Genomic DNA, 23,777 nt, shown 5'->3' on the forward strand with positions numbered 1-23,777 from the left:
AGGGGGAGGGAGAAGAAAAAGAATGAAGGAAACTTTTTTGCAAAGGAGAAAAACAAATGCTGTTGCTTTAAATCAGAACTGAGCATGTCTGGCTGTGGAATTCTGGGAGTTGAAGTCCACAAGCCTAAAAAAATTTGAAACCCACCACTGTGTCAGTGCCTCACCAGCCATAAACCTCACCGCACGTCATTGTTAGTTCCCATTGTCATGAGAAAGCGCCTGCCCTGGCCCTTCAAAGGGGAATGCCATCTTCCCCAAGTCTTTCAAGGAAACCACTCTGTGTGATCTTGTGAAAAAAATCTTGTATGGGCAGTAGCTGTCTCACAAAAGGCATGCTTGATCAGTAGCCAGAAGAATTTGGGAAAAGGGAGTTAGGGCAGCAAGGGCTATATAGTGGAAGGTGCCAAAAAGGAAACAATGGGGAAAAATAAACAGGTGGGAGAGTTGAAATACCCTTGCAGTTATCAAGGGTATCAAGTACCTGGTTTTGATCACGAGACCTTAGCGACATTCCAGTGGCAGCAATTTTGGGCACCAGTCATATGTATTTTTGTTCAGCTCTAACTTCAAACATGGTTATATAAATCAAAAATGATCTGTAATCTAATGGACATTTCAAATAAAATTACTAATTTCCTCTCTATGTTCTCTCTGTGTTTGGCCTGTTTAATACTTATTCAAGATCTAGTGAATTTAGATAATCAAATAACCAAATTTAGATAATTAAATGACCAAATTTGAATTGCTTTTTCTTGCCTCCAGCTGTTAGAAATGACAGGAACAAAAAGAAAAAGGAGCCTTTAAAGCAAGAGTTCTTAGAGAATTATGAGATGACAGCAGAACTGGATGATCTCACTGAGAAAATCAGAAAATCACACCAGGAAACATTCCCTTCACTCTGCCAGCTGGGCAAATATACAACGGTAAGAGCTATTGTAAAATTTTTATTTTATTATTTTATTTTATTATTTTATTTTATTATTTTATTTTATTATTTTATTTTATTATTTTATTTTATTATTTTATTACTTTATTACTTTATTACTTTATTACTTTATTACCTTATTACTTTATTACTTTATTACTTTATTACTTTATTACTTTATTACTTTATTACTTTATTACTTTATTACTTTATTACCTTATTACCTTATTACCTTATTACTTTATTACTTTATTACTTTATTTCATTGCTATATCGCTTTATCGCTTTATCGCTTTATCATTTTATCATTTTATCATTTTATCATTTTAACATTTTATCATTTTATCATTTTATCATTTTATCATTTTATCATTTTATCATTTTATCATTTTATCATTTTATCATTTTATCAATCATTTTATCATTTTATCATTATTTTATCATTTTATCATTTTATCATTTTATCATTATTTTATCATTTTATCATTTTATTGTTAGGACTGGAAGATTGGATGAAATCTCAGAATTAGATTGCTCTAGAAGGACCATGCCTATTATAGTACAATCACATGCCTTAAATTAGAATCCTTTATAACTTCACTGATCTAGCTTGGATAGTCCAGTAAATAACTGAACAATAGTATTTAGTTGATGGACCAAAAATAAATAGAACAAATTTGTACTTGTAAACAAATTCTTGCAACTGATAATAGCAAATCAGTTAAACGAAAGTATATCTTGGATACAGCATATGTGATGGAGTGGAAATAGGAAATTTAGATGGTTTTATTTTATTTTACTTGAAAATGGTAAAAGAAGCTGGAAAAAGAAAATTTAATCTGGATAGATTGTATGTCCTATTGATAACAGAAATACCATTTTTAAAGTGGAAATGTAAGGAAGAAAAGCAAAAGTTGGGTGTGTTGAGCTGCAAAATATATTTCAGTGTCCAGTGGATAAATAACAAGGCAGCCAACTTCCCAATAAGAACATGTATATGTATCCATAACTAAAATTAGAAATACACTTTGCATATACAATATTATACATACATATACATGTTATAGGTATATTGCTACACTGTAGCAGAATAAGACATTATATAATCAAGTCAATTCAAGAGGATAAAATTGAAATAAATCCTGGGAGCCACACAAGGTAAGAAGATCAAAATCTTGAACAAGAAAGAACTAGGAAAGAAATAAGAATCAATCAATCAATCAATTTTTATTCAGTAACAGAATAGCAAATAAAACAAAAAATCACAGTTAATTAAGATAAAAAGAAAAATACACAACCTTCTAAAATATTTAAGAAAGATTGGAAGAGGTACTAAGGTGTACTGTACAATTTATAGAGCAATACTTAGCTGTGAATAACAAAATGAAATCAGATTGATCAGAGAGTAATAACATAAGATAGAATGAGTCAGGATGTTTAATGAAGAATAGACATAATAATGCAAGGTGAGTACGGGTGGGTTCCTGCCAGTTCTAACCTCTTCTAAAGAAGAGGTTCCACAAATCTACAGTGCTGTTTAGAACCGGTTCCAGCTCCCTCCCCCTACCCGTCTGCACATCATCAAGATGAATAGGGAGAGGAGGAATTCTGGGAGTTGAAGTCCACAAGTCTTAAAGCTGTCAAGTTTGAACACCCCTAGGTTTTTTTTCAAAGGGTTGGGGTTGCAAGGGTCTTGTAACTTGATGGCTTTAAGACTTGCGTGTTTCAAATGCCAGTTTCTGAGCCAACATTTTGGTTGCTAAGCAAGAGCGTTGTTAAGTGAGTTTCACAACATTTTACAAGTTGGCCATGCCCACCTGGTCATGTGGCTGGCAAGCTACGCCCAGCCGGTCACATGGCCAGCAAGCCACTCCCACAAAGCAGGTCACACCTACAGAAGAGGTTCTAAAAATTTTTGAAACCCACCACTGATGGTGAGCATGCATTATAGAGAGAACAATATGAAATAATATATTTCATCATTTCTGTTATCTCTTCATGGATGAACCCAGTCTCTGTTCAAAGTGGATATTTTGATATCGTTCTCCGATAATAACTGCTGGGAGGAAACTATCTGTTCTGAAAGGATCCAAACACTTTATGCATGAATATATATATACTCCCAAGAAACACGATTCTATAAGTGAATATTGTCAAAAGGTGCTTTTTTTCCAAAAGACAACTGAACATCACAAAAGTGAATATTGTTTCACCTGATTTGTACATGAGCATCAGTGTTTTGTGAGGTTTTAATGAGCTTTTGTTTTCTCTGTGTGATTCAACTGTGGGAGTCGGAATCTCATAGGGACGTGATGGTGAACCTATGGCACATATGCCACAAGTGACATTTCTGTCAGCTCCAGTGCACATACGTTTTGGCCATTTTTGCCCTCCCCAGGCTCCTACAAAGCCTCTGGAGCCTGAGGAGGGTGAAAAACGGATCTACCGGGCCCATCAGAAGTCTGAAAATGGGTCATATCTGGTCTCCGGGGGGGAGCCTGTTTTTCCCCTCCCAGACTCCAAGAAAGCCATGCCCAAGGCAATGGGGCGGGGTTCCACACACACATGCTCAGGGGACATGGCGCAGGGGGGGTACTAAATTATGGGGGTGGCCACACAAGCAGGTGTGATAGCTTGTGTGTGTGCTTTTGGCACCCGGGGGGAAAAAGGTTCGCCATCACTGTCATAGGAAAACCAGATCTTTTCTGGCATCTTGAAGTTTCTATTGTGAATTACCAGTTTCCTTTTTGTCTAAGAAGGTGGGGTGTATGTTTGATAAACATACAGTTGAGAAGCACACCTATTTCTCTGGTGGATTGTGGTCTGTGATTCACAAACAAGATGAATTTCAGAAAGACCAGTTTGATATACAGGTAGTCCTTGACTTATGACCATACATTCAGTGACTTCTCTAAATTGGGAAGTCACAGCCTGCTACACAACCAGTGGTGGGTTGCAGGCGATACCCCCTGGTACGGGAGTACCGGTGCCTGCCAGGAGCACCGGCTACCGTTCCAGTACGGTGCTCCGGAGGGCCCACCTGCCTGCCCAAGCTCCTTTCCTGTATTTGAGCTCTCTGGCACTTATGCACACATGCATGGAGCATATGGCGCCTGTGTGACACTCCGCCAAGCAGCTGGAGTGTCGCAGGAGGTAAGAACGCATGCGCGCTCTGCGCGCATTCTGTGTGTGTGCTGCATGCGTGCTGCATGCATGCATGTGGGGGGACACCGGGCCCCATTGCACCATACCGGTTGTAACAGGATCTGGAACCCACCACTGTACCCAAACTTTGCAAACTTTCCACGGCCCAATAGACTTTAGCCTTTTATCTTGCCACTAACATAGGTAAAATGCCACACTTATCTTTGCTCTTTTTCTCCAGCCACTGATAGCCCAGCTCATGAATGGTGTTGCAAAAAGAGGCTTCACAAGGATTGCAAGAATGGAGGCTCTTTGGTAGGCTTTGCCATCTTTTCCAAATCATGTTCCAATTTTGGTCATCTGTCAAGGACTACCTGTAGTGTAAAAACTCTGAACTGAATATTTGGATATTTGGTGCGCAAGACAATAAATATTAAGCCCTTACAAACAATACCATAAGTGACAGGGGTCATTCAGTCAGTTAATCAGTCGGAATAGAGTTGGAAGGCACCTTAGAGGTGTTCTAATCCAACCACCTACTCAAACAAGAGACCCTATACCATTTCAGACAGTGGCTGTCCAGTCTGTTCTTAAAAACCTCCAGTGATAAAGTACCTATAACTTCTGAATACAGTCTATTCCATTGGTTAATTGTTTCCACTGTTAGGCAGTTTATCCTTAATTCCATGTTGCTTCTCTCCTTGATTAGTTTCCATCCATTGTTTCTTGTCTTGCCTTCTGATGCTTTGGAAAATACGTTGACCCTCTCTTGTTTGCAGCAGGCTCTCAAATATTGGAATACTGCTATATGTCATCCCAGTCCTTTTTTACTCTGGACTAGCCATACCCAATTCCTGCAGCCATTGTTTGTATGTTTTAGTTTCCAGGCCTTTAACCATCTTTGTTGCTCTTTGCACTTTTTCTAAAATCTCAGGGTCTTTTTTATGAAGATGGTTTATAAAGTAGTGACCAAAGATGCTTTTATAAAGATGGTTTTATGAAGTGGTGACCATACTGGATTCCACACCTGGAATACTGGATGCAGTATTCCAGGTGTGGTCTTACAAAGGATTTATAAACATATTAATATTTAATGTGATTTTGATTCCATGCCGCTGCAATCAAGGATTGTATAAGCTTTTTTGCTACTGTCACACACTGCTGGCTCATGTTTAGTGATCATCCACTAGAACAGCAGTCACCAACTGGTGGTCTGTGAGAATTTTTGGTAGTCCACAGAAAAAATATTTCCATTTTTTATATTGCATTAAATCAGGGATCCTTAAACTACGGCCCCTAGGACGGATATGTGCAATGAATGTTCGTGTTGCTGCAGAGAGTCTCCCCCTTTGGGATCTTTTTGTATGGGTCAGAGGGGCGCAGAAATTCCAACTTGGGGTCTGCTTGGCCTCTTGGTGTGGGTCTTTGGGTGAAGGCTGGAGGGAAGCGCTGCTGGTGGTGATGAGCTGGAAGACCTTGTTCCAGTGGGACTGCATCATAGCCTGGAACTGGCTGACCATCTCAGCCCGCTGAGCCTCCAGGTCCCGGTACCTGGCCTTGAACTCCCGCAGGTCTTCCATCTGCTTGGCAAGCCTGTGCTCGTAGTCCTGAGTAAGGTGTTTCTACTGAGCCTTCTTCTTGGTTATATCCAATTTGAACTGAGCTGTTTTACCAACTCTTTCTCATGGTGGCTCTTTAGCTTCAACAACTGCTTTCTGTTGGGGACCTAAAGAGCTGAGGCGGGGAGGCGAAGAGTGGCTGGGAGGGGTGAGTAGAGGCTGACAAGGAACCCTTGATGTGAGTGACATTGAGTTGTCCACGCCCACCCAGTCACATGACCCACGCCCATCCAGCCAGTCATTGGGCAGATCATATTAGTGGTCCACGGGATTTAAAATTATGAATTTAACAGTCCCTGAGGTCCGAAAGGTTGGTGGCACCAGTACTAGGACTTCAAGGTCCCTCTCACTGTTACTGTTTTTTTAGCCTGATTTTTCCTAATCTTTGCGTTTTCTGCCTAGGTGCAAAACCTTACTTTTATTTGCATTAAATTTCATGTTGTTGTATGGGCCCTATGTTCAAGGTCCCTCTCACTGTTACTGTTTTTTTAGCCTGATTTTTCCTAATCTTTGCGTTTTCTGCCTAGGTGCAAAACCTTACTTTTATTTGCATTAAATTTCATGTTGTTGTATGGGCCCTATGTTCAAGTCTGTCAAGATTTTTTGGAATCCTGAGCTTGTCCTATGGATTGTTCATTATTCCTGCCAGCTTAGTGTCATCTGCAAATTTGATGAGTTCTTCTTCTATTCCCTCATCTAAGACATTTATAAAAATATTGAATAATACTGGGCCTAAAGCAGAGCCTTGTAGTATCCCACTGCTTACTTCTCTCCATGTGGATGTACTACCATTAATCACTAATCCATGGGCTGGTGATGCTGTCTATCCCACATTTTTCTAGTTTACCAAGAAGTAGGTTATGGTCTTCTTTGTTGAAGCCTTGCTTGAAGTTTAAGTATGTGATGTCCACAGCATTTCGCTGGTCTATTAATTTAGTCACTTTGTCACAGAATGAAATAAGACTGGTCTTGTTTATTAATTTTTATTTTATTTTATTATTTATTTATTTATTATTCCCTAAAAATTGAATCTCCTATCATCAAAATGGGACGCATTGGCTCAGTGGCTAAGGCGCTGAGTTTGTCGATCAGGTTCGAATCTCTAGCACCACATAACTGAGTGAGTTCCCAGTTTCTGCCAACCTTGCAGTTCGAAAGCACCTACAAAATGCAAGTAGAAAAATAGGAACCACTTTGGTGGGAAGGTAACAGTGTTCTATGTGCCTTTGGAATTTCGGCCACATGACTACGGAGATGTCTTTGGACAGCTCTGGGTCTTTGGCTTTGAAACAGAGATGAGCACTGCCTCTAGAGTCAGGAATGACTAGCATATTTGTGCGAGGGGAACCTTTACCTTTACCTATCATCAATATTTATCTTTTTTCCTTAGAGAAGTCTATAAGTCAGGAATCTTACATGCCATATAATATAGGGTGATGGCCTGATTCAAAAGTAAATGTGACAGAATGTTGGAATGTTTATGTTTATTCAACTTGTATGCCACCCTATTCCCGAGGGACTCAGGGCGGCTAGCAAACCAAAGGAAAGGGGAATACAAACAGAACACAAGACAAACAAGTTAAAACAAAACAACAGTCACAACAGTTTAAGTGGGGCCAGGAACTCATCAGCCCCAGGCCTGCCGGAACAGCCAGGTTTTAACGGCTTTGCGGAAAGCCTGAAGGGTGGTGAGGGTCTGGATCTCCACGGGGAGATTGTTCCAGAAGGCCGGAGCAGCCACAGAGAAGGCCCTTCCCCGAGGGGTCGACAATCGACATTGGCTAGCGGATGGTATTCGGAGGAGGCCTAATCTGTGGGATCTAATTGGTCGTAGGGAGGTGATTGGCAAGAGGCGGTCTCTCAAGTACCCAGGTCCAATACCATGTAGGACAGAGAGTTCTCGAAGCATGGGTATACTGTCTTTTGGCTCTGACCCTACTTATGTCTTGTTTCAGTCCTACTGATCATGCTATTCCCAGCAAATCATTAGTCAATTTAAAAAGGCTGCTCAGGCTCGGCTTACAGATTCAAAAATTTGCATCTCCTCTTAATCTAAAATTCAGTTTGTTTCGTTGGGCAAGTGGAAATCAGTTAAAAAAAAGGCAGTTTGGTCTAATGGTCAATGCATCAAACTAGAAACCAGGAAACTGAAATCTAGTCCTATCTTAGTCATTAAAGCTGGCTGGGTGATTTTGGACCACCCATTCTCTCAGATCAACTTACCTCATAGGGTTGTTGTGCAAAATAAATAAATAAATAGGGGGAAGGACTTTATGTATGTTTACTGCTTTGAATAACATATAAAGTAATAAAGGCAATGTTTTAAAAATCTGAAAGTAAAGAAAGATCCTTTTTTTTCTTTGTGTTGTTTTATTTTCTGTGATCTCTATGTCTTTCTCTTTTTAGTAAGAGGTTCAGCAAATAGTGACAAAAACACCCAATGACACCGCTTAAATGAAAACTTATTTTTTTTTTAAAAAAAAAAATCAAATGGCAGTACAACAGGCTTGTGCATTTTTACTGATAAAAACAGGACTAAAGTACTTTCCAGCTTTATTCCTGTCTTATTACTTGGCTGGCATGTCATTGCTGACTTGATTTTATCATTCGGTATGGAGGGAAATTGCTAAAACTATATTTATAGAGGTACTTTTAAATGCCCATTACCAAATGAAAGCCACAAATGCTTTCTGGCTAAAGTTCCCATAGTTATGGCACATCTAGCCATTTTCAGTTGGAGTCTCTCTTGACTTAGCAGGGCAGTAAAGCAACAAAGTAACTTTGTTCTTTATTCATAGCCTTTCCTCTTCAGTTTGCATAATAGTCAAATTAGATTTATGCTTTTTTAGAGCTGTTAGTCATTGCATGAGACACAGATGCATTTAACTTTCTTGCATGGATGGTAGGGAAGCATGATAAAGAGAGCTGGGAAGATCCTGCTGAAAATTTCATTCATACTTGCTGGTTTCATGCAACAACCTCTTTCCAGATGGATGCCCTACTGTGGAATAAATTTCAAGCTCTAGGCTGTGCTGTGTTCATGTCTACATTGCCATTTTTCTAGGAAAATGGATATAAACTGGCTATTGTATTTAATTACATCCCAACACATCTTGATTTTATCTCTCCCATCCTCCCAATCCCCCATGTGCAGAATTTCATCAAGGTCCTTGAGGATATAAAGTAAATCTTTATACTTATAGGATGCAGAATTCTTAAAAGGAATGTATGAAGTCATCAAAACAAAACCCATTAAAGCCCCCCATCCCGGTGTCTCATGTTGCAGCTCTAGAATATAATCTGCTGGATAAGATCCAACATTGGAATTTAATTCTCTGCACAATATATGTAGGAAACTGTAGATGTGAAGTATGGAAGTGTTTAGTACTATTTTATTTTACCTTCTGGATAAATGTCATCTATGTTTCCTGCATATGACAAATTGAGGAAAAAAGAGATAGCTAAGACATGGACACTCATCTTAATTTACCTTAGTGTAATGCAATGCAGGTAGTTTATTGTTATGGTCAAAAGATCAGCATAAGGAATATAGAAAAATAAACACACAGAAAAAGAGTTTATATATAACCAGAATGTAAAATGGAACAAATATAGAAAATTTCCGTGTGTTTTAAAATAATTCTTGCATCGCAGCCTGTGGTTCATCATTAGTTGTATTTGTATCTTTTCCAAGTCTTTCAAACCTCAACCTGATCACTATTTTTATTCTTCATATATTTGTAATTGGTGCACTCCTGTGCCAATCATGTCCTGTCTCTAAGAGGCCGTTGTGACATTCCTAATCTTACACTACATTGAATGCTCTATATCAAAAGTCCATAATCCCTGAGCCACATACAAACTTGGCTGCACAGCTGGAGGTGAGTGGCAGCCAAGTGAGAAAACCATCTCCTCCACACCCCAAGTCTGTGGAAAAGTTGTCTTCCATGAAACTGGTCCCTTGGGCCACAAAGGTTGGGGACCATTGGTCTATTTGGAACTGGAAATGATAGAAAGGAATATCTTGCTGCATTTTAGGAGTAGTTACTTGACCTCAGTACTTTAGGAGCAGATGTGGGAACATCAATCCCGACATCCTTCCCTGCTGTCTTGAACCCCTGAGAATATAGTTCAGTGATATTGTACTTCCTGTTCTAACAGTTTGGTTGTATCTGTTCCTCCCTACTCAGGTTCATTTCCATAATAATTCATTTTGGAAAGAATATGTTTTTCTTTTAACTAACTTTAGTCAAATTTAGAAGCTATTCCATTTTTTATTTTGCAGGTGCAGACAATATCTAGATAGAACACAAAACTGTAATACTCTTCATAAAATGCTGCTTATTGCATATTACCAAATTTTGCATAAATTGCATATTACCCAATTTTTCAACATTTATAATGCAGACTGAGCTCCAGGGCAATATAGTTTATATAGCTTTGCAGGTGACTGCTAGAGCCTTCTCAGAGCTTATTGTCAAATTGTATATTTTAATCTAATCAAATGGAAAGATATATTGGAGAATAACTCTAGTAACTATGATTACTTGATTTAATTTTCATTACAATTAATGTGTATAAATCAGATTTGGCTTTTGTTCTAGTCTCAACGGCTTGGGGAGATGTGTCTTCTACTATACTCTCCCTCTCCAGTGGTTATGCATCTTTGATTACATTCAACTGGTACAAATTGCACCAACATATGCATAGTACTATGTAAAGATCTAGCATATATTTTCTCAGTGGACAACTCTTTGTAGATGAAGAACTTTGAACCCAAGGTAGAAGAGATTATTATCAAATGCCATATTTGGCAAGGAGAAAAGAAAAGGAATTCCTAATTGTTTTCTTCTGTCTAATAAATGGTTCTTCTTTTGTTCATAATAAATTTATTTTTTTCAGAGATGTAAAAGCTTTTTGAGCCATAGAGAAAAAAGGCTAACTTGAACTACTAATTTGCTGAACCTATAAGCATGTTAAAAGAGGTCACGTTGCATGGAAAGTGTACTCTGCAAAATGAAGCTCTTTTTCCCACACATGGAAACCATTCTTCTGGTTACACATAATTAATTCCTTGGTTCTGACAGTGAAGGATGGGGTTTTAGTGTAGACACTGTGTACCAAATGGGAAAGGAAGATCTGCAACCTTTAGAAATGCTCTCATTTATTTTACCCATTGGACAGATATAGCCTTTAATCGTAAGCACAAGAAAAGTATGTAAGGAAAGACTAAACAAGATTAAAAAACAAAAGGATTTCAACCGCAAATCTCACTGATATTGAAATTGTTAAGATACGTTTCTTTTAGAGGGTCTTTGATTCAACTACATTTTGTCACAGCAATTGATTCATTTTGTTCTTTTTAGAACTCTAGTGCGGACCATAGAGTTCGTCTGGACCTTGGGCTTTGGGACAAATTCAGTGAACTTGCAACAAAGTGCATTATTAAAATAGTGGAATTTGCAAAACGATTGCCTGGTTTCACAAGTTTGACAATTGCAGACCAGATCACACTACTTAAGGCTGCTTGCTTGGACATTTTGGTATGTAACTTGTCTCTTTACAGTATTCTGTTCACTTTTGCTTCCAAATCAGTGTATTCAGGAGGAGTCTTGCTGATGAATACTGGTAATAGAAAGATAACAGGCACAATAATCTTTGGGGATGGGCATGTGCCATGGAAATGTTTGCATTTTTATATAGCAAACAAGCTAGCAATAATATTTCTACTGTTTTCTCTAGCTTCTTCATATTCATCCCCATTCACTCCAGCATAGTCAGGCAAGCACACTTTTAAATGAAGCAGAGGCATTCTTGGGAACAAAGAAGGCTGTCACTTTGATTCATGTTACAGCATTGCTGTGTGTATGTGAGAATAAGTGTGTATGAAGAGAGAGAGGGAGGGGGCAGAGAGAATACTCATTTGAGGCAGGGAACCTGCTTCACACTAAAATAAGTTCTTGCAGTTAATGGTATTTCTCATACCTTGCTCTAGGAAACAAAAGGTGCTCAAAAGAACTGTAACTAGCCAATTCCCAATTTCCCTGTATCTATCCAAACAAGTTCTAAGGAGAGAGACTGTCAATTTTAAGCAATTGGAAATTGAAACTGAATGCCTTTCTTCTCCCATGATTAGAGGTAAACAAAAGGATCAGAAAGAGATGTATTGCGGAACTGAAGAATGTAGTTTTTCTGTTCAGAATTTGTAGCACTAAGATCCAAAATGTTTCCTTTTTTAAAGTTCAGGGACACTGTCCCTATCTTATAAATTTGTGATCCCTAGTAAAAGTTGTGAGAGTCCATGTGCATCTGATTAATCATTTTTAAGGACAGAATGGAGAGTCTGTGCTCTGCAGGCTCTTAATATCATTAGCTCTAGCCAGTATAGCCAGAACAGCAACAATTGAAGGACCATACATTCCCTATCTTTGTTTTAGGGTAAAGTAGTAATACAGAACTAATTCCCCTAATTGCTTCTTGTTAAGTAGATTTGAAGTTTGGTTTGTATAGGAACATTGCCCACTAAAATAATTAATATTATGTTACCAGAAACCTATAAAGTTTGGTTGAAAATTTCTAACAAAATCCTAGGAAGGGAAATATGGTAAGTACTGTAGCTTCTTTTCCTTTTCTTGCAAGTTCTACTACCACTACTACAAGATGAGAAGAAAAGAGGCAAGAGGAGATTAGCGTGCACCTCAAAGATGCACGTAGAAGAGTCCTTTTTTGCCTAGGCTTTCACATTTGTTAGTCTTCTTTTTATTGTGTATACTCTTTCTTCAAGACAGACACACCTATTGTCAATTACTTGCCTGCCATAGTTAATGCTGCTGTAACATAACAGTGAAGTAATGCCATGAATTATAAAATCTGGCATAGTTTCAAGCATACCTGATGAAGAATTCTGAGAAGGAAGTTGAACTGCAGTTGAGAGGCAAAGTAGCTTAATAAATGGTTACTATATTACTGCTGGTATGGCTCTTTTAAATAAAGATAAGAGGGAATTTTCTTAGCTTAGCTTCTCTCCAACTCTTCACTCTTAAGAGGCTTCTTGCTATTTTCCTGGAAAATTTATCAGCAGCCAGATATAATCTTCTATAATCTTCCCTTGCTTCAAGAACCTTTCTGGATCCCAGACAGGATTGGACCAAGCTTTTGGCACAGATGGTAATATATCTCATATAGATATGTGTCATCTTTAGCATTTTGGACAACTTTATTCTCTGGAGGAATGGAGACATTTCTCTCGTGTATATCTGATCATCATGTGATTCTTTATGTTCTCACTGTTTGGGTGAGGCCAAAAGTAGAAGTAGCTAGGTAGGTGCGGCATTCTTACTTTTTTGAATATCGCCAGGGGTGTCAAACTTGTGGGGCGGATGCATCACGTGCTGGACCCACCACTGCCCAGTTTAGCGAAGGGGAAAAAAAGTCCCAATACATCATGTGACGACGCCTTGACGATGAGAGTTTGACACCCCTGCTTTATGCTCTTCCGATCACTCCTTCTTCTTTTTTTTTCTATGCTTGTTTTCTCTTCCCCTGACCTATCTCTTCTGCTTGCTGAGAAGTCTGAATTGATTGCTATCAGGCAAAAAAACCCCACATGAAATGAAACTATGTCCTGTTTCAAACTAGGGGTTCAAATTGTCCACTTTTGCATTATAGGATTAATTATGGTATAATTCTTTCTTGCAGGACTTTCTCTAAAGATGAAAGATTATTCTTGATTACAGATGAAATGCATTCAGAAAGTATTCAGACTTCACTTTTGTCAATTTTGTTGTGCGGCAGCTTTATTCTACAGTTGTTGAAATTCATTTTTTTCTCATTAATCTACATTCAGTACTCCATAATGACGAAGTGAAAACAGAATTTTAGAAATGTCTGTAAATTTATTAAAAATAAAAAACTGAAATGCCACATTGGCATAAGTATTCAGACCTTTGCAATGACACTTGAAATTTAGCTTTAGTGCCTCCCATTTCTCTTGATTGTTGCTGACATGCCTCTACATTTTGAATGGAGTCTACCTGTGGTAAAATTAAATTGATTGGATATGATTTTGAAAGGCACACACTTCTCTACAGAAGTGTCACAGCTGACAATGTATACTATAGCACAATGATAGCTAACCCTTTTGCTGTCGAGTGTCAAAAGTGTGCGTGCCCATACCCATAATATGATGAACATGTGACCCCCTGCCACACACACCCCTCCCAGTGCATGGACATTCTCCCTGTGCCCCATTTTGGTCTAGCAGGCCTCCCTGAAGCATCCTGGGACAAAAAACAGGCTGTGGGGGAAGGCCACACCCCTGTGCTCCATTTTGGGCCTAGCAGGCCTCCCTGAAGCCTCTTGGGACAAGAAACGGGCTGTGGGGGGGCGGGGAAATGCCACACACCCCTGTTCCATGTTTTGGACCAAGAAGGCCTCTCTGAAGCTGCCTGGGGCATGGGGGAAGGCGCACCGCAGCCCCACACTCCCTTGACCCACCCGTACCAGTGGTGGGATTCAAAAATATTTACTACCGGTTCTATGGCCGTAGCTTAATGGGTGTGGTGTGGCTTGGTGGATATGGCAGAGGAACAATACTGCAAAATTCCCATTCCCTCCCCGCTCCTGGGAGAAGGATACTGTAAAATCTCCATTTCCACCCTACTCCTGGGGAAGGATACTGTAAAATCTCTGACAATAAGCAAATTAGAACTGAGGAGAAATTTCCTGATAGTTAGATAGTTAATTAGTGAAATGACTTTAGTGACTTGTGGATGTTCCAACATTGGAGGTTTTTAAGAAGAGATTGGACAACCATTTGTCTGAAATATTATAGGATTTTCTGCTTGAGCAAGGGTTTGACCAAAGACCTCCAATAACAGCCCTGTTATTCTGTTCTGTTATTCTGAGAGGACTAAGAGTTCAAGCCGTCAAATTCCAGCATCAGTGTGATTTTTCATATAAATTTTAGCAAGATTCTTAGTGTTCAAAATTAGAATGAGTAATCTGGATCTTCAACTCCAAATCCTGTTCTGTAAGGCAACTTTAAGACTTGTGGACTTCAACTGGCTGGGGAATTCTGGATGTTCTTAAAGTTGCTGAGTTTTGAGACTTCTCCTGTAAGGAATCCAGAACAGAACACAACAGAAAGACTGACTAGTTTTCACTTGAATACCTCAAACATTCAATCAGGATACACTTTGCTATAAATTAAATTCATTGCAGTGTTTTGTTTTCTGCTTAATAATATTATTTTACCTGTATTTTTATTACAACTTTATTGGATTTTATATGATTTTATATGTATTTATGGTTTCATTTTGATGTTTGTAAACCATCCACAGTTGCTGCAAGATTGGTGGCAAAAACATTTAACAAACCAACAGAGAGAACAAACCTTGATCAATTTCAACCCTGAATGGACAGGGGTGCTCCATTGTAGTCTATAATACATCGCCTTCCCTTTCTTCACTTGAAAGAAAAATTGCAATAATGGCAGACAGATAATTTTTACCTCTTATTAAGACATATGTGATACATATGAAAACAATTGTTATATAGAAAAGTTAGAGGAAAAAAATGAGCATTTGGCCTAAAACACCTAAATTATTTTATTTCAAATAAGTATTTCTGAGGGAACACAATACTTGAGTCTTAACCTTTGAGTTAACATTTAGTATTTGATGGCATAAGATGTACACTGTTGGATTTATTTAAGTGGTGGTTCCAAAATTGTAGAGAGATTTTGGTTTAGTCAAACCCATTGATGGAGGCAATAACTATAACGATTATTTGCAAAACCCATCCTTTTTAACCTTCCTGAATTGACATAATTTTTCTTTCTTCCTTTCCCTCCTTCCTTCCCAGATCCTTCGCATTTGCACAAGATACACCCCTGAACAAGACACAATGACCTTTTCTGATGGCCTTACGCTAAACCGAACTCAGATGCATAATGCTGGATTTGGTCCCCTGACAGATCTTGTGTTCACATTTGCCAATCAGCTTCTGCCGTTGGAAATGGATGACACTGAAACTGGCCTACTTAGTGCCATCTGCTTAATTTGTGGAGGTGTGTTTGAAAGACATCAGCTTAATTGTGGAATAGGTTGATTAGGCTATCATTGCTCCAGATTTTGCCAACAGGATTTTAATTTTTGATGAGGTTAACATGGAAGCAGGAGGAAGTTCGCTAGCTATTGCAGGATATTTCCTGCCTTACTGAGGAAGTGGACGAGGCCATGGGAACGGTAAGTGCCTCCACCTGCTTACTGGACCCGTGTCCCTCCTGGCTGGTTTCGGCCAGCAGGGAGGTTATACGAGGCTGGTTCCAGAGAATTATTAACACCTCTTTACAGGAGGGATCTTTCCCGCAGCCCTTAAAGGATGCGGTGGTGAGACCCCTCCTTAAGAAACCTTCTCTGAATCCAGCTATCTTTAAAAACTATCGTCCAGTCTCCAACCTCCCCTTTGTTGGGAAGGTTGTTGAGAAGGTGGTGGCCTTTCAACTCAGACGGTCCTTGGATGAAGCAGATTATCTTGATCCCTTCCAGTCAGGTTTCAGGCCTGGTTACTCCACCGAATCTGCTTTGGTCGCGCTGACCGATGATCTCTGGCGGGCCAGGGATAGAGGATATTCCTCTATCCTGGTGCTTCTTGACCTCTCAGCGGCCTTCGATACCATCGACCATGGTATCCTTCTGCGACGACTGGGGAAGGTGGGAGTGGGAGGCACCATCTTATGGTGTTTCTCCTCTTACCTCTCAGACAGGTCACAGTTGGTGTTGGTTGGAGGACAGGTTGACCCCTAGGCCCCTCAAATACAGGGTGCCGCAGGGCTCGGTCCTGTTCCCCCTCCTATTTAACATCTACATGAAGCCACTGGGTGAGATCATTCGCCGGCACAGGATTAAACACCACCAATATGCGGACGATACTCAACTGTATCTGTCTGCCCCGTGCCAGCGAAGCAGTGGAAGTGATGTCCCAGTGCCTGGAGGCTGTTAGGGTCTGGATGGGTGTGAACAATCTGGCACTCAATCCAGACAAGACCAAGTGGTTATTGATGTTTCCTCCCAAGGATAGTCCATACTATCCATCTATTAGCCTACACCCCTCAGAGAGGGCCCGAAACTTGGGTGTCCTCCTGGATCCGCAGTTGACATTAGAACACCATTTGTTGGCGGTGACCAGGGGGGCTTTTGCCCAGGTTCGTCTGGTGCACCAGTTGCGGCCCTATCTGGACCGGGAGGCACTTCGAATGGTCACTCACGCCCTCATCACCTCAAGGCTCGATTACTGCAACGCACTCTACATGGGGCTGCCCTTGAAGAGTGTTCGGAGACTGCAGTTGGTCCAGAATGCAGCCGTGCAAGCGATATCGGGTGTACCTCGGTACACCCATGTTACACCTATCCTCCGCGAGCTGCACTGGCTCCCTATTGGTCTCCGGACGCGCTACAAGGTGCTGGTGATTACCTTTAAAGCCCTACATGGCCTTGGACCTGGATATCTGAGAGACTGCCTCCTGCTGCATACCTCCCAACGGCTGATAAGAACTCACAGGCTACGCCTCCTCCAGGTGCCGTCGACCGGACAATGCCGGCTGGCGACCACTCGGGGGAGAGCCTTTTCTGTAGCTGCTCTGGCTCTGTGGAACGATCTGCCCGCAGAGATCCGGACCCTTCCCACTCTTGCGGCCTTCCAAAAAGCCACCAAAACCTGGCTGTTCTGGCAGGCCTGGGGCTGTTGATCTATAAATCAGGTCCAACCCCCAGCTAAGCCGAATGTATGTTGTGTTTTTTAAATTGTTTTCGTTTCTATCCCCTATTTGTTATTTTATTTTATCTCGTATTTGTAAGCTGCCCGGAGTCCTTCGGGTTTGGGCGGCATATAACCTCATTAAATTACGAATTACGATCAGATATTGAGAAAGCCTTATTGCTAATATATATTCAATTTATATGCTGCCCAATTCTCAGAGACTTCGCAGTTTGGCACATATTTAAAACGTGACAGTAAAAATAAGAAACAAAAATGGGTACTGGTGGTAGAATAATCAACTGGGTTAATAAAGGAAACCTACCTAAGTTAAAAAGGAGCTTCAATCATCCCCACCAAAGGCTTGGATAAGTGCCAGGTGTTCTGGTCTCTTGAAACATTAGTAGGATGGGGACTGTTCAGTTCTGCAGGGGTAAATACATCAAGAGAAGGCATTCTCCCAGAGTTCGGATACGTAGCACTGCTTAATTGAAGGAACCTGAATTGATTTGCTTGGCCAGATACAGTGGGGAGATAGGTAGTCCCTCAAGTAATCAGCTATCTGTCATGTTTTTCTATTTGTTTTGGCTTCTTAATGTTCTAAACTCAAGAGATGAAATCTGGTGGTAGCTGAAGAAGAGAATAGGGGGTCATGATATGGTAACTGTGAAACAGAGAATTCTGTGTAAAGGGATTAGAAAGAAAGAAGGTGGTACTGAAATGCCTTGAAATAAAGTAACTCTAATCAAAATTGGATTGCTATGATAGTTAAAAATGTTTGGATGTTGGAAAAAATTGGAGGAAAGCACAGCCAAAATCTAAATATTTCTTCATATATTCCTTCAGACAAAATCTTGTGATAGATACATTCAGAAGGAAGCATTAGTAACAATTTTCAGTGTTTAGTATGAATGGAGGAAAGCAATAGATCTAGCTTTCCTTTAATCTTTTGCTGACACCTACTGGCACACAAAGGCGATATTGCTCTGGGATCAGGGATACAAAAGAAATAAAAATATAAAAGAAAGAATATACATTACATTAATCTTTGAAATTTATGTTGTTGTTTTATGTTACTGTTTTACAAATTAAAATTTTATGGATACTTCATGTTGGAATTTATATAAATATTTACTTTTGGCAGTTCAATGGTCTACAGCTGGAAAAGAGGAAATAAAATAGTTCATCAGTTGCAATCTCATCAGTTAGAAAAAAACAAGTTGTGCAAAGAATGTTACCACAGGGATGACAAGTAGGAATTGATTTTTAAAAAAAATCTCCAGCACAAAGGAAAGTAATAACAAAGGAAAATAGGAAGCCATCATAGCATGTGTTTATAACGGTTTGATGTTTGAGTACAGACATTTAACAATTATACTTTCTCAGACCGCCAGGATCTCGAAGAACCAACAAAAATAGATGAACTACAGGAGCCATTACTAGAAGCTCTCAAAATATACATCCGAAAAAGAAGACCCAGCAAACCTCATATGTTTCCAAAAATCTTAATGAAAATTACAGATCTGCGCAGTATCAGTGCAAAAGGTAAGTTTGATAACTTTTTAAGGAAGATGATTGTCAACAGGAGATTGTTGACAATTGCAATTGTTGACCCAGCTGGTTAATGCTAAAAGAGTTACAGAAGTACATTTTAAGAAAGGCATTAGTACCTTTTACAGAATAACAGTTGGAGGGGATCTATGTCTTTCCTATTCAGGCAGGAAATCCTATATCATGGGTGTCAAACTCGCTGCATCACATTGCATCACGTGATATATTGTGATGTCTTTTCCCTTCATGGAGCTGGGGTGGGTGTGGCCAGGGCAGGATGCATCTGGCCCATAGGTTGCCACAGTTGGATACCTTTTCAGACAAATGTTTGTCCAATCTCTTCTTTAAAACTTCCAGCATCCACAACTATCAGAGAGAAGTTGTTCCACTGATTATTCTATCAGGAAGTTTTTCCTTAGTTCTTCTCTCCTTGATTAGTTTCCATTCATTGCTTCTTGTCCTGCCTTCATGTGCTTTGAAGAATAGATTGACTCCTCCTTCTTTATGACAATCCCTTAGATATCCTTGTTATGTTTGCATAAATTCAGTTTCCTTAATGAAAACAAAATCTTGATCCTGAACTTGAGTTATGTAAATTTCGGATTTACATAATCATGATGAGCTCATCAATAACAAAAAGTTATCATTGCAGAATCATTTTTTTAAGTTAAGTAGTAACATTTAGGATTAAATGTAAAAAGCCAGGTAAAGAGAACTGCTATCAGGCCATCTTAGTCCTTCTTTTCATTAAACTAGACATACCTAATGCCATCAACCATTCTTTATATGTTTTAACCTCCAATCACCTAATCATCTTTGTTATTCTTCTGTGTACTCTTTCTAGAGTGTTAACATCTTTTTTACATCATGGTGACTAAAACTGGATACAGTATTTGAAGTGTAGTCTTATCAAGGCATTATAGTGTGGTATTGACACTTCATGTGATCTTGACTCTATTAATGTAACCTAGGACTGCTTTGGCTTTTGGCAGCTGCAACGCACTGCAGTCTCCTGTGTCCAGGAACAGAATAGAATAGACTGGAAGGATACCTGGAGGTCTTTTAGTCAAGCCTCCTGCTTAAGCAGGAGAACCTATACAATATCAGACAAGTGACTGCCCAGTCTCTTCTTAAACACCTCCAGGGATGGAGCCCCCTCAATTTCTGAAGGCAAACTGATTAATTGTCCTCACTGTTAGGAAGTTTCTCCTTAATTCCAGGTTTCTTACCTCTTTGGTTAGTTTCCAATCATTGTTTCGTGTCCTGCCCTCTAGTGCTTTGTAGAATAATTTGACCCTCTCTTCTTTGTGGCAGTCCCTCAAATACTAGAATACTGCTATCATGTTGCCGCTAATCTTCTTTTCTTTAGATTAGCCAAACCCAAATCTTGCAGCCGTTTAGTCTCAGGGCTTTTGATCATCTTAGTTGCTGTTCTCTGAACTTTTTCCAAAGTCTCAATACCTTTTTTTGTAGTATGGTGATTAAAATTGGTTGCAGTATTCTAGATATGGTCTTACTAGGTTTTATAAAGTGATACTTAATACTTCAAGTGATCTTGATTCTATGTCTATTTGTATAACCCAGGATTGTATTAACCTTTTGGGCTGCTACTGCACACTGCTGGCTCATATTCAAGAGATCATCCAATAAGACTCCAAGGTCCCTCTCACAGTTACTGTTTTTGAGCCAGTCTCACCTAATCTGTATTTACAACTTTGATTTTTCCTGTCTAAATGTAAAACTTTGCTTTTCTTCACATTAAAATTCATTTTGTTGGATAAGGTCCATTGTTCAAGTTTGTCAAGATCTTTTTAAATCCTGCCTACCTAGCTATGATTGTAATGCCACTCATTCTGATTGCATGATCAGAAGAGGTTTTTTTTTTTTTTTTTTAAATGGTAAGACGAAAAGAGTTAAGTAGGAAAATGAATTACCAACTTCTTTCAGAGTTGTTGGGATGGCTGGAAAAAATTGGTTAATGGACACAGCAGATTCAGGCTTCTGATATGATGAGTTACCAGAGATATAAAGATAAGTTAGTCAGTAATAGATATTGCTAAATCTACTATACTGGCTGAGGAATACCATTATTTCAGGGGGGAAAAAAATCAAAGACTTCTTCTGAAGTGTTCATATGGAAGCTCAAAAAATAAAAATGGCAACTATGCCTGCTTAGTCAAAGCTGTACCCGCTTTTTAAAGAGATAACGTGCAAATGTTAAATATCACATCTTAACCAGAACATGTTTTTTTTCATGACTTGCGCCTTTCAATTGAAACATATGACCATAAGTGGGTATATTTGACTTTCCTTGAAATTTAGGCAGTTGAATTCAACATTTTAATAATCATATCTTTTAGTATAAACTGGTATGTAAACAAAAGTTTTTTGCCATATTTTTGCTAAGATGATCAATTTTGTTGGTAGGCCTGTTTATTCTGAACATTGTTCAGAAAACAAGAGTAATCCAAAAGGGTTCCTAAAGGTTGACTATATTAACTAAAGATTAATTGAATTCAACAGAAGTACTTTTCTGCTAGTTAAAATGAATTGTTGCAGTTTATCAAATAGAAATAAAACAAAATAAAATTGAATGTTCTGAATGACTGCATGATTTTTTTTTAATTACTAATGAAAAAGTTTTAAAAATTCCAAAGAACTGCTACATAGACATTTTCCCTAAACCCTGATTTTCAAGACTCCATGTTTTGAAACCTGTTATTTCATCTTGGAAATATTCCTCTTTCACATTATACTATTTCTCTATAATTGTTTAGCTTTTTTTTTTAGCTTTTTATCATATGGTTTAATAGTTTCTCAAATATGGCACTCAGTTAAATAAAAATTCACAGCTATGATTTTATCATATTTTGAATAAACTTTTGATTTCTTGCTCCTTAACAATAATTTTAAGACTTTGCACATAAGAATCCAGGTGCAGCTTGTTTATGTGGCCATCCAAACAATACATCTAAATAGTACTTTTTAGTTTTACAGATATCCAAAGAAGCAAGATGGCCTTATAATCCATTCTCTAAATTTTGGTCATTTTTCTGTTTATAAAATCTCTACCTTATAATTGTTAATTGATTCTTTTTCCTAGTTACCAGCTCTGAATATATAGGAAACACTCTAATCAAACACCTAAATAGTTTTCCTACTGCTCTTACTCAAACATAGACATGGTTTCTTGCAATAATCCATTTAATAAGTGGATTATTCTATGTATTAGTATTAATAGTACATAAATTTCTTATCCTCTGAGAAAAGTGAAGTATGACTGCAAAAAATTCCAATACTACTAAACATTTCTTTTTTCCTTTGCTGAACAATTCACAAGGTGCTGAACGTGTTATTACACTGAAAATGGAGATCCCTGGATCTATGCCACCTCTTATCCAGGAAATGTTGGAGAACTCAGAAGGACATGAACCATTGACACCAAGCTCAACAGTGACCACAGCAGAGCACAGTCCAAGTATTTCCCCAAGCTTGGTAGATAATAACAGCGTCACTCAGTCTCCTTTGGTGCAGTAAGACATTTTCTCTAATGAAATTCCTAACTCTTGATGCACAAGGATGACATAGCATATTCTCTCTACGGCTGCTTGTTTTCTGGACTTTTACAGACACTACAACCCAAAAGGACCAATAATTGTTCATATGTATCTATATTGTGTGAAGGTATGTGTGTGTGCGCGTGTGCGCTGACACACACAGAGTAAATTCCATTTCTTCTCTACATTTGTAGGACTGTGCTCTGAATCTCTGATTTCATGAAATAAACAAACTGATATGTTGCTATTACTTCTTTTGAATATCCAAAATTGCAAGTGACAAGATTGATCTCAAAGGGGTTTAAAAGTCGTGGTTATACCATTTCTGATGACTTTGTACATATAAAATATATGAATATGTACTTTTTATCCTGGATGTTTGATGCTTTCTCTTTTTAAATGTGTACATGAAATGCCCAAGACATCCCTTAGAAATGGATAACATACTTGTCTGGATAAGAACATTTTAAAAGACAGTCTTAGTTAGGATGAAAACTTATCATTGCTCTTTTTAAAGACCTCAGTGTATTACTTATTTCCCAGCAAAAGATCAAAGAATTTCACTGCATTAGCAGAAGTAACTTTTGTGGGAGTGTAACTGCCAGCTCAGTTATTTGAACATAATTTGTTCTATTGTTAATGTCACTTTAAATATATACAAAGGGTTTCTTACTTTATTGATTTCTCTACTTTTAAAAATACTGAAATTTTACTTCATTTATAGCCTTAAAGGCAAAAACACTTTACAGTGTTATTTTACTTTTTCACAAGCTATTAGGTAACTTGGTGAAATAATAACCAGGCATAATCACTACCTCTGAATCGGTGGCACTAGTGGGGAAAAAAACCACTCTGGAGAAAGTGTTCCTCAGTCCTATCATTCTCTCTGTGGCATCACAGGACTGGCACTGGGACACCTTGAAACAGATGATGGAATCTGTCTCAATGACCTTGCTAATCACCATAAAACAGTGAAAATGTGGTAGAATTGTTACACTTTTTTAAAGTGTCAGGTTTTTTTTTAGGTTTCATTAAAAGCACTAGTGGATTTTTTAAATATATTCTAGCAAATCTGTGATGTACTTTCACTGGCTCTGTTTGTACATTGAGATTGTTTAACAATGCTTTCTATGTTCATATGCTGTTTACTTTTTTCCATGAATTATCTTGGCAAAAAATAAAATATATTTATTTTGACCCTGTATAAACAAAATTTATTTAGAG

At 38.6% G+C, this 23,777-nt stretch overlaps 1 protein-coding gene across 1 annotated transcript; it reads left to right on the forward strand.

The window, feature by feature from the left end:
- Positions 1-417: 417 nt before the first annotated feature.
- RARB (retinoic acid receptor beta) lies at positions 418-23,715 on the forward strand. The gene is made up of 6 exons (XM_032235844.1): positions 418-544; positions 763-923; positions 11,055-11,231; positions 15,553-15,757; positions 18,832-18,990; positions 22,337-23,715. Exons 1-6 carry the CDS (start codon positions 418-420, stop codon positions 22,531-22,533), a joined length of 1,026 nt encoding a protein of 341 aa, XP_032091735.1. The 3' UTR covers positions 22,534-23,715.
- Positions 23,716-23,777: the final 62 nt, after the last annotated feature.

This window comes from Thamnophis elegans, chromosome Z, assembly GCF_009769535.1.
Source record: "Thamnophis elegans isolate rThaEle1 chromosome Z, rThaEle1.pri, whole genome shotgun sequence".
NCBI lineage: Eukaryota > Metazoa > Chordata > Lepidosauria > Squamata > Colubridae > Thamnophis > Thamnophis elegans.

What these genes read in the sequence shown, in the direction of transcription:
- RARB (XM_032235844.1), top strand. Translation starts at nt 418, where the DNA reads ATGGGGAAAAATAAACAGGTGGGAGAGTTGAAATACCCTTGCAGTTAT. An exon ending in ATTTTGGGCACCAGTCATAT is followed by an intron (nt 545 to 762) that starts GTATTTTTGTTC and finishes TCTTGCCTCCAG; the next exon opens with CTGTTAGAAATGACAGGAAC. An exon ending in CATCTGCTTAATTTGTGGAG is followed by an intron (nt 15,758 to 18,831) that starts GTGTGTTTGAAA and finishes ATACTTTCTCAG; the next exon opens with ACCGCCAGGATCTCGAAGAA.